The following is a 12,946-nucleotide window of genomic DNA, read 5'->3' on the forward strand; positions in this document are numbered from 1 at the left end:
TTGACAGAATTCGTGTTGATGAAAGTTTTTTGCATCCTCGTAGTTCTTAAAATCTCTTTATTTCTCCCTAACGTTTCTGTTTTTCAGGTAATACCTTCTGATTTGGTTTTGGTATGTAGTAAAGTTGAGTCCTGTGGGTTTCATCAGATAAGGCTGTTTCTGTTTCTGAACTTTTTCCACAATTCTTAATTTTCACAGTCTTTTAGAGTCTAGTATTTGAAAGGCATATGTTCTTTAGTTTTTATTTCAATTGCATGGTTCATGCTTTTTTTTTTTAAAAAAAAGAAAAAGTAAAAATTCGCCTCTTACTTTAGGAAGAAGTTTTCCCTTATCCAGAAATCAGCAATGAAGAATTACAGGAGATCAACCAGTTTGTAGGACCTGTAGAAAAATTCTTCAGTGAAGAAGGTATAGTTAGTAGTTTCTTATTCATGCAAGTAATTTAGTGAATACAAAATGATTTAACTATAACCGTTGAATAAGATTATTATACTTAAAATATTTAAGTTATTTTATGCATTTATGGCTAGTCATATAGTGCTGCTGGTTCTGTAGGCATGTTCGTTTATGGCTTGTTTACATGGAGTATTTGGATGCTGATGAGAAGACATAAATCTTCAAAACAGAAAAAAAATAGAAAAAAACAGGAAATAAAAGAATTCTGGAATAGAGGTAGGATTTGAAATTGTTTTTAGCTCAGTTGAATGCTGCTATTTACCACTTCATATATTGTGAATTTTTTCTGAAGCTTTTTAATTGTCCTACTATACTAAAACTGGTTTTAGCAAAATTCAGCAGAGATATTCATAAATGATGACTCATTGAGAAGCTATGAAAAATCAAAAGCATTTATGTTTTTTCAGCATTAGAGTAGTGATTCTATTTAGGAAAAGTCGTATTAGCCATATGCATTCCAGATAGGGTTGCAGGGTGTTTCTGCTGTTACTGGTGCAATAGATAAGCCAATTCTAGAACAATTGTAGAAAATTGTTTTTTACAGACAGCAGTTTCTGAGACGGTTAAACAGTATCGTCTCAGATTTCCATAGTAGGTCTAGATTGCCCAACACCGCAGGAGTTTGAAGAAGCCTGTGATTGTCACAGATCACAATTTATGAGATCCAGGTAATTTTAACGATAAAATTGTAACGTTGCTCGCTGACAGTGAATACAGAATTTACGCAGATTACATTTTTTAATTCTCTGCTCTGTGGGGGAACATCATTTATCGAGTAAAAAAACCTGATGTTTAAGGGAGGAATAAAAATGTCAAATTATAGTCTTAACTGAAGGTGGAAATTGCTCGTCTTTCTTTGAATTCACAACTGTTTCTGTTTAGTTATTCAGGGTAACTTAGGGGTGTGGTAAAAATAGGTTGAGAGAGCAGCCTTAAGCAGTTAGAAACTTAATATGATTGGCACTGGGTAAGGAAATTCATCTCAGCTGCGTCATTATGAAGCTTGACAATGTCCAGACACCACGGATAGGTCTGTATGGGCATAATGGAGGAAGAGTTAAAAAACCACCTTTTTCTCCCCCGAACGTGTGTGCTGATGACACACCACAAATATGTCTCTGATAGAATGTTTAGCTCTCTCCCCGTTTTATTTCATGCAGAAGTTACAGTGTCATTTAACTGGGATGAATGTGAGGTTTCTTTAGGAAAGCTCCACTGCTTTTGCAGAGTTACTTCTTTTTGTGTACTTTTTGGAAAGATGGCCTGCGTTCCTTTTGCTGTAGCTTACAGCCTTCCTGAGCTGCTTCATACAATTCTCGTGTATTTTCACTGTCATAGTATAGAACAACTCTTTTAATCTCCCAAAAATTTTAGTAACTTGTAAGAACAAGATTTTGGTAATTAACTCATTTATGTACTTTTTCTTTTTTTAAGCATTTCCTTGATATTGTTCAGATAGAAAATTCTGGAAATACTTTGCTTATTCCAGTCATGGCATCTGCTAACATGCATGTGCACAGCCTGTACACATAGAAATGTTTGAGAGAATGAAATAAAAACCAGACTTTTCCCACTTCCAAGTCCTTTTCCTGTGTATGTCGTGACTTTACCGCCATAACCAGTATTCTTGGGACCTTCCAGTTGGTTCTGTATTTTGACTTTGATGGCGTAATAAGGTGGACTGCTTAAGTGAAGCGTTGTTCTCCAGAAACAGAATTGGGACTTCCTGCTGCAATGGTTAGGACTTGTCTGTGTCATTGTCATCAAAAGGCTAAAAATCATCGTTTTTCACTTTGCGGGGAGGAGGACGGGTTGGGCTGGCAGGCTGCGGCAAACAGCCCCCAACCAACCCGGTGCGTTATTAGTCTTACAGAAGCCAGTTTAGGGTTTGAGACTTTTCCAACCACAAGGGGAGGAGGGCAGACGGGACAGTCAGTGAGATCAGGCTAAAGCTAGAAAGAGTAATTCTTGTGGAGTTAGGGATGAGAAGTATGTCTGTATCCAGTGCAACAAGCACTATGTCTTTTCTAAAGATGCTTCAGAAGACTAGAGGAAAATGACAGCAGGGAGGGATGCGATGCTCCAGCAGCTCCTTTTTCTGTAAGTTATTTCAGTTCTTCAGGTCTGCGCTCTCAGACTGAGAGTTAGGTTAGAGACCACACTGCTGCTAACTCATAGCACGCCGTGACCATGGCTCTGATTTGAACCTTCTGTACTTGTAGTGGACTCTAAGAAGATTGATCAAGATGCAAAAATCCCACCTGAAACTTTAAAAGGACTGAAGGACTTGGGTCTCTTTGGCATGCAGATTCCAGAGGAATATGGTGAGTAACTGATCACAAAAGAATAACGCAGTAGTCTATTAAGTAGTGCATTTTGGGGTCTTGCAAAACATGTCTGTGCTATTCCATGTGTAGTCATTTGACTTGGATGTCTAAATTAGGAGCTGAGGCTTCCTCCCTAGTTCACAAAGAGATGCGGGCACCAAGAATGTCTGTTGGCTCTGTAGGGAGCTCTGCATACTCCTACCTTGGGCGCCTAAGTTAGATGACTAATTTTAGATGGTGTAAATTCCTTTTGGCATAGCATTTTCCTTTTTGTTCTTTTTTTGGATGCAGTAGAGTAGCTTGACATTCTGTGGGACTTGCAGTTCTTGCTGATGGTTCCTAAAATTATACTGGGTCCAAACTGCAATGTCTCATGGAACTGATCTATCAAAGGTATCAGCTGTCACTGGCAGATGGGAATGTGTTAGACCATACAGAAGTGTAAAAGTACAATGTCTCTTTATTAAAAGTATAGCTTTGGTATAAAATCTTTCCTATGCAATACTGAACAAAAAGTTTATGTCTTAAAGGACATTATAGTGCCAACTGAGATCAGAGACATTAGTTCCTCAAGTGGATTAACCCTTAAACTTGCAGAGGAATTTTCAAGAAAATGTTGATCTTATTCTTATGGTTAAAATAAAAATTGGGATTGAAACTAATATTTTGTATGAAATTTATAAAGAAATGAGATTGTTGCATTGTCTATTTTCTATTGTAAAAGAAGGAGGCTTTAAAGAGAACAGCTCAGAGGAAGACAAAACTGTGTTTGACCATCTGCAGAAGATAGTTTCAGTGGGGAAGGTACCTAATTTTTGAAGAGAATAGTGTGAAACTATATTTTTTTTCAGTGATTACAATAATACTATATAAAGATGGAGACATACCTCAGTATTTACTTGGTGTTAAATACCCTATTTTTCGTAGCATTTTTTTGTCACATCTTTTTTGTTTATTGTATTAGGCAACATAACTAGTGTTGCTGTGCTGCACTGATTTCAATTCTTTAAATAAAGTGTTTATATACAAATTCATTAAAGTATATTGGACAGCTTGCATGTACTGTAACATGATGTGATCTCTGATTAATTAATTGTTCAGTAATGCTTTTGAAATGGTATTAAAGGTTTTTCATGGGTATTCAGAACTAGGCAGGGTGATGTGAGAGTAAGATAGAAAAGAGGTTTGCAAGCTCTTTGAAGTTTTTCTCTTCAGGATAGTGCCTGGGGAGGAGAAAGATCTGGTCGGAGCACCTTAACCCAGATGGAGGGAGAGAGGTATTTAGGAGTTAAGAAATCTATTGGAAGAAGACAGGAGGTTGGTGACAGGAGGTGTTGGAAGCAGAGAAGAAAGGACAGAACTCGGAGCAGAGCGTTAGGAAGCATCATGACATTGGAAGTGTAACTTACAGTTGATTAACTAGAAATAAGTTTCCCACTCTGTTTATTTTTTTAAGGAGTCTGAAAGGCAATGTATTTGACTTAGAAATCATACTTTAATTTAATAAAATGTTATTGTTGTTTTGATCTTGTATTGTTTTGCAGCTTGTGCAATAATACTCTCTCAGCTTCCAATTTGTAAAAGGTTGCAATCCATTCAGCATACGTGTAGAAAATCATAGTCCTGTTGTCTTGTAAACATGTACGCTGGATAAAATCTAAAAGATGGAAAGCAATCACCTTACTCTAAGCAAGTTACTTTTTTCTGCACCATAAATAATACGCTTCTAACACACCATAAATAGTATGCTTCTGTTGTTTAAAACTGCTGTATTTTTGATGGTGGTGCTTGTCATATTTTAAAACTCTTCAGTCACACATGTTCAGTGCTTTGTTCATTGCATGATATTTTTCATAATAGTTTGTAATGGTGGCATATTTGCCAGAAGCATTAAGACACAGAACATTAATGGGAAAAATGAAGCGCATGTAAATCATGGAATAGTGGCTCTCTTTAAGGTGGGCATCACTGGAATTACTGTGCATGTCATCAGTAGTCTCCGAGCTGAATCCTGAACCCAGTGCCTCCTAGAAAGGGCAAAAGAAGTAAGCGTGTGTATAGATAGGAGTGGGAGTTTTAATTCATGTAAGCATGCTCTGAAGGAGAAGGGTGTAAGAGGCAGTGATGTGAATTAATGGTATCGGGGAGACTTGTTCTTGCATTTATTCGGTATACATAAAATAGTAGGAGTATTGAGACATCTGCTGAAATAAGGTGTTCATTATCCTGACTTACACCACTGTCCCAAGTAGAAAATTAGTAACCTGGACAAAAGATTATCTTGATTAGATAAAGTTGTTTATTCAGCAGTAATATATAAAATACTCTTAAATTACGGGGAGCAGGACTTCTAGTCCTGACAACATAAAATTCTTGAACATTAGGGTCATACAGATGCAGCTTTGATTTATCTGTTCTTTTCAGGCTCCTTACAAATAGTCTGTATTTGCATCAGCAGATCACAACATTCCTCCAAAAAGGATGTGCTAGTGTCAAGTTTGTTTTTTGATACATTCACAATTTTTTATTAAAGACATTTTTGAAGTGTTGTATTTTATCCTCCTTTAGTTTGGAAGAAGGATTGGGAAACGATTTTGTGTCGGTTTTGTTGTCTAGCTCACTTTCTGCCCGGTTTGCAGTGAAGCTGGGACAGCCTGGCTGTGTTTGTGCCAGCCCAGCCCTGTCCTGAGACTTGTCCAGCGCTGCTCCTCTGCTGCTGAGGCTGCAGCCGGTCAGCCGCAGAGCTGTATGCGGGTTAATTGTCTGGCTTTGTAACACAGCCTGGAAACGTCACCAAAAAATTCATTTTATCCTGTAAGCACAGAAATTCAGACTAGAGCAGTTTTTATACTGAACCTTTTACCATTTTCACATATAGAGTGCTTTAAACAAGCTCGTTTTCTACTATTTGATGGATTACGCTGTATTTGCTATGTGTGCATGCATGCCTGAACACAAGCACATCTGCTTTCTGAATAGAACTAAATTCAGCACAACTCATGCTTACCAAAAAAGTTACTGTTTTCAAAATGCATTCTTCTGGAACAACTGCAGCAATGTGGTACTTATTTGTGGACATACTATATCCAGTCTATACTAAGATGCTCCCCAGTTAACAGTGTTATATTCTTGATGTTTCTGTACTTAAAAGGGACTTTTTTGGGGGAAGGGGCAAGTTAAATTGTAAGGTATCTACTTAGAATAAGACGTAGTGTTTGTTCCAGGTGGTCTTGGTCTATCAAATACCATGTATGCACGTTTGGGAGAAATCACTTCTTTAGATGGATCTATCGCAGTGACTCTGGCAGCTCATCAAGCTATTGGGCTTAAGGTAATGCTCTTCTTTCATGTCAAGTAGTTCTACACAACTTGCATAGAAAAGGTGAGGTGAAGTCTGTTTAAACCTGGGGTGTGAGTATAACAAATAAGAATTACCGCTGAAGCATAAATCGGGTGGAACGTTCTGACGTCAGGTTGGTTGTTCCTGTTCCAGTAAGACTCATGCAGCATGAAGACTGAATATGAAGTACACAAGAACATTATTAGTCCAGGAAACACTGAGATAATAATTCTTAGGAAAAAAACCTTAAATGATCCCAAGTTTTTTAAATTGAGCAAACTTGATAAAAGTAGCTATAATAAATACTGAAATAAATAAAATATTGGGGGGGGCTAAAATTATGGGGAGGTGGGACAGCCATGCAGAGAGTTCAGAAGGATGCAGCTTTTTCTAGCTGAATGAGGCTGTGTATTGGGGGAGCTTAGAGAAGAAAACTTAGCCAAGAAGCTTCTAACGTTTTTATGTACCTCCATGTGAATGCTTAGCAAGCATGAGAATTTTAAACCCGTTTTCTGTATATTATAGCCTTAGGTATCTACCTTTTAGTGCATTTTATGGTGGATGGATGGGAGTAGTCTGAAGCTTGAAATAGGAGTAAGTTCATATAACAAAAAATTCTTCATGGAATTGAGCAGACAATGCTAATTAAAAATACGTATTTATTCCTCACCTTACTTAAAATTTTGCCGTCTGTAGAGCAGGGATAGTGAGCTGAGGTGATTTGTAAAGCAGTCTAATGAGAAGTGCAGTGTAAGACACAACTGCTGTCACTCTCCTGCTGTGGCCAGTTTGAGTCAGTTGGCGTTAATCCTAATTTTGTTGAGTAACTGTATCTTAGCTATTTAACCGTTGATTATTTAGCTTTATCATGTATTTTTGTATTTTGTTTGTCCTTCGTAAGAAACCCACTGTAAAAAAATAAATACAGAGATAATGAAAATAAGTGCACTCTCACAAAAAGTTGTTGAATGCCTATTTAATGAAATAATTTGGAACCTAAGTAAATCGCGTGTTCTGTTCTCCGATTAGGAGCTTTGAAAATTGCTGCTTTTTGTGTTATTAAATTATTACAGTGATAGTAATGAAGGTATGACAAATTATAAAGGAAGGACTATCTCAGCACCTTTCAGAGCAACAATTAAGTCTTCACTTAAACATAAATACAGTGAAACCTACCCAAGAAGGCAGTCTTAACGATAAGCCATTTCCTTTGGGCATTTGAACAACTGATGATAAGTGACGTATTTTAATGTCTGATAAATAATAGTGTCCATTGTTTATTAAACTGTCTCCTGTTATGCCATAAAATTTGCAAATTAAGCTTCCTGAACGTGGCGAAGCTTGTCAGCTTCATTTCTTTTTACGTAAGTTGATGCTGAAAAGTTCTCTGTTAATTCTTTACTTAGGGAATCCTCATTGCTGGCACTGATGAACAGAAAGCAAAGTACCTGCCTAGACTGGCATCTGGGGAGCACATTGCAGCTTTTTGTCTCACTGAACCTGGAAGGTACTGGGTTTGTAATCATAAAGGCTTCAGAAAGCACCAAAACAGCTAAATGTTTTTTTTATTTTTTTCCTCTTCCTTACAGTGGCTGTTTGGTTAATATATTAAATCTTTATTATTTCGTGCCTATGGCTTGAGTATATAGGTCTTGGTTTTTTTTTTTTTTTAAAAAAAAAAAAAAGGTACACTTCAGATCATGTAATTCATCTTTCCCCAATGTGCTCTTTATGGCAGTTTCCATGAAGTCACTAACCGTTGTTGTTCCCATCCCAGGAATTCATCCACTTAATTTCTGGCATTACTGACTATGAATTGAAAGGATACTTTGTGCTATGTTAGAAATAATGTGCTGTGACTGTTCTAGGATGCTTCCAGTTCTTTTGCAAAATTATAAAAGCCTGTATTGAAGGAGCTACCAAAAATAATAGGAAGAAATTTTGGTCTTTCCTTAGGGTTCAGAAAAGGCATCTTTGTAGCAGCAACTTCATTTCAAAGATCAAGTTACATTTATTACGTTTATTCATTGACTATTGCTAATGTTGCAAATTCTGTTAATGCAGAAGAGGTAGTTTTCTTAGAAACATACAGGCAGATGGTTTATTACATGATTATAAAGGAAACTGATGGAAGGACTGAGACCAGTTGAATGTCTGAAGTTGAATCTTGCTTGTCCATACAAAACTATAGTTTGAAACTGTCTTTTCTGAATTCTTGTCTGCTAGAATGACTTGCAATGAGCATTTGATTTACTTGCTGATTTTCATGTTGCCGTGCTGTAGATACCTCCCAGCCATCAGGGATGGTTTTTATTCAAGAGTCCTAAGCCAGTTTTTGACCCTGTAAAAGCTATCCCACTTGCAGGTAAAATGTAAACTAGCACAGATATTTTAACAAAGCGATCTGTGGAAGGGAAGTAAAACACAGGAAAAAACCAAGGGCTAACTGTGTTCTGAAGTTCTTCTAACGTCTTTATTTAGCCCAGTATTATTTAAAAAGATAGCTAGTCTTAGAACTTCAGTCTTCTTAGAGACCTTAGTTCTAGGGCGCAGAAGCAATCATTTTTAGAACTGAGTTTTAGAAATCTAACCCTATTAAAATACCAGCGGAGATCTGGCTGTTCCAAGAACTTAACAACTGTCTTCAGCTGAAAGCCCAAAGTGAGTCGTTGTGGCATTTTCATTTGTGGAAGAGGAAACTTCTTTCAAGGGGGCAATTATGTGTTTCTTGTTACGTTATGTAATAAGGTGGTGATTTGTGAACTTTCAATCACAGAACGTAAGGTTTTGATTGCTTTGTTGTAATTCACCTGCTGATTTTGCTCCTGTAGAAAGTATTTGATGTGCCCAAGTGCTCATTGATGGAGACTGTCACGTTATTTATTTTTCATTTCTGTTGAGCCTTTTTTCACTTAGGATATAAAACCAGGGAATGAATTTTTGAGGAACAACTTAGACATTGGTTTTGTCTGTGTTGTGTATGTGAACATACACAAACTTGATTGTGTATGTGAACATACACAAACTTGATTGTGTATGTTCACATAGCTCAACGTGTAGCTCAAAAAAGTTGCTTACGTGGCATTCTGAACGTTCTGGTCAGATCGTAAGATTGATAACATACGTATTAATCAGCAGAAATGCCCCTCAGGTAACTTAAGTAGAAGTAGATTTCTTTAGAGCTGTTGAATAGTAAGTTTCTTGTTAGTTAAGAATTAAAATTTATATGCTACTATTTAATGCAACTGTAAACATTCCTTTTTAAAGGATGGGAAGAGGAAAAAAGATGTAGTTTTTAAAAGCGTGTTTATTTCTTTAAACATTAATAACTTGTTTGGCTTTTAGTGGAAGTGATGCTGCATCCATCCAGACAAGAGCGACCCTCAGTGAAGATGGGAAACACTTCTTATTAAATGGCTCCAAGGTATCCACTCCCAGACTGGAAATACAACAGGTTTTTGTTACAAGTTATAGAGAGCATATTTGTCTTTTGCAGCATTGCAGTCAGTCCGCTTTTGTGAAAATGCACCATGGATTTTAATTTAATTCAAATCTATATTACAATCTATTTTTATAGTTGCTCTAAACTTACCATTATGTGGTCAACTTTCCTTGGAAATGTGTTCACAAGAGGCAAAACTAGTAGCAGAACACTCATTAGAATTTTAAGGGAAGCAGCAGCAATTTTTCACCACTCTGTTCTTTGCTGGTCTATTATGAAACAGGAACAGTGCTGACAAAATCAGAACAAATACATTTCTTATACATCTCTCCTCTCTCAAAACAGGTTTGGATATCAAACGGTGGCCTTGCCAATATTTTCACAGTATTTGCTAGGACAGAGGTTGTTGATAAAGATGGACAACGGAAAGACAAAATTACTGCTTTCATCGTAGAGCGGGATTTTGGTGGAGTCACCCATGGGAAACCTGAGGATAAGTTAGGCATTCGAGGATCCAACAGTAAGAATCGCTTAAAATTGTTAACAGAAATTGTTTGAATATTTTAATGTTTTAATTTGTTTAGATCATCTGAATTCAGAAGCAAATCAATATCTATTCCATATAACAGTGTAAGTTTCATGTTTCTTTACCTAGCTTTTCCTATGAGTCCTTCCCAATGCAGGGTCTGAAATAAGAAATCCATATTGCCTAATTCTTTTCTGCACATGTGAAGCTTCCCTAACTATGCAGTGAAAGAAATTACTCGGAAGATTTGATAACCAAGTAGCTTTAATCTAGAAAAAAGTTTTCATAAGCTCTTAAGCTTACTGATGATTATAGTTTTTCACTGTCTATCATTTGGACTTGACTGCTGTATCAGTTCCTTAAAATAGAGACAAAACTATAGTTCTCTGTTCATACAATGTACATTAATTATCTTTTGAATATTTTACATCAGTAATTGATGTTAACTACAGTCTTTTCCCAAATTCTAACTTATTTGGCAAAGCATATGTAGTTCTGTCATAAACAGTGCATTAGGAAAACTTTACTTCTTGTTACAAAAAGAGTCAATTATGTTCCTGAATGTCTTTTAAATATTTCTACATAATAACTCAAGAGCTATTAACTCTTGTGTTTCAGCTTGTGAAGTACATTTTGAAAACACAAAGGTGCCTATAGAGAATGTAATTGGAGAAGTAGGAGGGGGATTTAAGGTAAGCAGTAAAAATAACTACTGATGATTTTTAAAAGCCTGAAGGAGACTTTTTGGGGCGGGTGGGGGGGAGTTCTGTACTGAAGTTTCCTTACTGGCAATAATGAACATTGCCAAACTGAAGAATACTGGAGGACAGGCTTCTCCGTTTACCTTATGTGCTTTGTATTAATTGGTTTCACTGCCACAGTGCACAAGCGTGCCATCATCTCAGATTTGTATGTATTTCTTCTCAATACAGTCACAGAGCTGGTTCCACTATTTGACTTTTTCATGTTTTTCATGGTATACCGTTCCCTTCAGAAAAGGGAGCAACTTTTTCAACAGAACTTCTGAACTGAATCAGGGAAATGTCTTCTGCTGTTTTCTACAGCCAGAATTGTGGACAATGTAGAAGGGGAGAGAAAGAAATGAGTGTAACAGGAAATGGTTCGAGGAGAGTCCAGATCCTGTCCAAAGTCCCATGGACGTCAGATCGTTTGCCAGGGTTAGATTATTGCACAAGCAATTAATGGGAGGAGTACACTGACAGGCTGCCTCTGGCATTGGCTTCTCTTCATTGGCAATGCCTCTGGCATTGCATCGGAGAAGTGTGACACCCATAAAGATAACGCTGGTCACTTGGCTCTCTCTGAGAGTGACGTGTGGATTGGCAAAACTGTTCTTGGTGGTCCTTCTCAGTTTCCTTACTCCCTCTGCAGCAGACAAGTCCAGACCTAAATGCTAAATGAAATAATTTTCTTCAATGTAGTAAACATACTAAAAGAAGATTTTTTATGGTTTCTTCTTCAGATAATTATCACAAATTAAAATGTAGGAACAGTGACTTCTGGCTAAATTTCTTAAGAGTCTTTGAACTGAATCACCCATGTTTCTTTTGCTAAGAAACAGTAATACTAGATTTCAAAGTCTGTTTTTGTACATTATTGATCTGTATTTCATTTCTACACTTTCCATTCTTGTTCCCTTTTCTTGTATGTTGCTGAAAGGCATCTGAAGCAGGAAAGCACCCATCGCAGGTCAGCTGCAGAGAAGATTTTTATATTTGGCTGTTGTGTACACAGATTAAACAATATTCTGGTTTTCTTCTTCATCTGATAAACTGCAGCAGTGTTGTCTAGTTCGAATGTTGTTTGTCTAGTTGCAGATAAATACATTTTTATCTACATTTTACCTTAATGTATTTTGAATAGAGGATTACTTCCAGGTCACTGGATCATCAGTATCTGAAAACTGTTTTAAGTACGAAATCAGATGTGGTAGGTCACCTTAAAAGCCTAGTTTTGAAGCATTATTGCTGGGATGCTGAATGCCATGCTGACCAGTATGAGGGCCGGTGTCACAGGACAGGTGTATTCCAGGGACGAATGAAACCCGGGAAAGCACTAAAACATGAAGCAAGGTAGCAGAAACCATCGTGGCCTAAGGAGAAGTTTTGCAGCAACAACAGTGCCTAAAACCCATTCACTTTCTCCACAGGTTGCCATGAACATCCTAAACGGTGGAAGATTTAGCATGGGCAGTGCATCTGCTGGAATGATTAAAAAATTGATAGGTGGGTGACTTAGGTGTTCTGGATTGCTGGATGCCATGCAAAAAAACCCTGATCTGCATAAGGTATATAATGCAGTTAATTCAAAGTAGTAACACAAGTCTTGATCATAACAACATCGCTATATTGTCAGTCATAACATGCTTTGACTTCTTTAAAATAATTTTTATTTAAATTTTCACTAAAAGCCTGTAAAACACTGAAGTTTTTTCCGTTCATATAGTGGAAAGTTACTGCCTCTGTTGAATTTTTCTGAGGTAAAATATTCTTACTGAGAGAATAACCTATACTGTTGCTTTTAGAAGGCATACTCTCCCTTAAAACTTCCAACTTGAATAACTGGCTCAAGGCTTATACATAATAAGTAATAAAATCGGTTTCTACCAATAGTTACCCAAAATAGTAACAGAAATCCCTCTAATCAATTATTGCTAACACGTGCCCTGTCTAAGAGCACAGGTTCACACCTCAGATTCTTGTTCAAAAGCCTTTTCCCAGACTTAAGCAACACTGTCATTTTGAGGGTGTTTTTCACAAGCTGCTGCTTCCGAAGCAGCGAGGGGTTGACTCGGTGTAGGCTGCAGTGTCAGTCAACAGAAAGACACTGTCAGC

The 12,946-nt window shown here is 37.1% G+C and overlaps 1 protein-coding gene across 1 annotated transcript in view; it reads left to right on the forward strand.

Annotated features, from left to right (window-relative positions):
• Positions 1-314: 314 nt before the first annotated feature.
• The window catches only part of ACAD9 (acyl-CoA dehydrogenase family, member 9), a gene marked incomplete at its 5' end in the record, with an annotated part of 22,525 nt that continues 9,893 nt past the window's right edge, over positions 315-12,946 (forward strand). The window contains 8 exons of the mRNA XM_009578883.1: positions 315-408; positions 2,679-2,780; positions 6,008-6,114; positions 7,530-7,630; positions 9,469-9,547; positions 9,911-10,085; positions 10,710-10,783; positions 12,262-12,337. Of these exons, the coding sequence (XP_009577178.1) occupies positions 315-408; positions 2,679-2,780; positions 6,008-6,114; positions 7,530-7,630; positions 9,469-9,547; positions 9,911-10,085; positions 10,710-10,783; positions 12,262-12,337 (808 nt within the window). The remainder of the gene's footprint in view (positions 409-2,678; positions 2,781-6,007; positions 6,115-7,529; positions 7,631-9,468; positions 9,548-9,910; positions 10,086-10,709; positions 10,784-12,261; positions 12,338-12,946) is intronic.

The sequence above is a fragment of the Fulmarus glacialis genome, unplaced genomic scaffold (genome assembly GCF_000690835.1).
Source record: "Fulmarus glacialis isolate BGI_N327 unplaced genomic scaffold, ASM69083v1 scaffold23725, whole genome shotgun sequence".
Lineage (NCBI taxonomy): Eukaryota > Metazoa > Chordata > Aves > Procellariiformes > Procellariidae > Fulmarus > Fulmarus glacialis.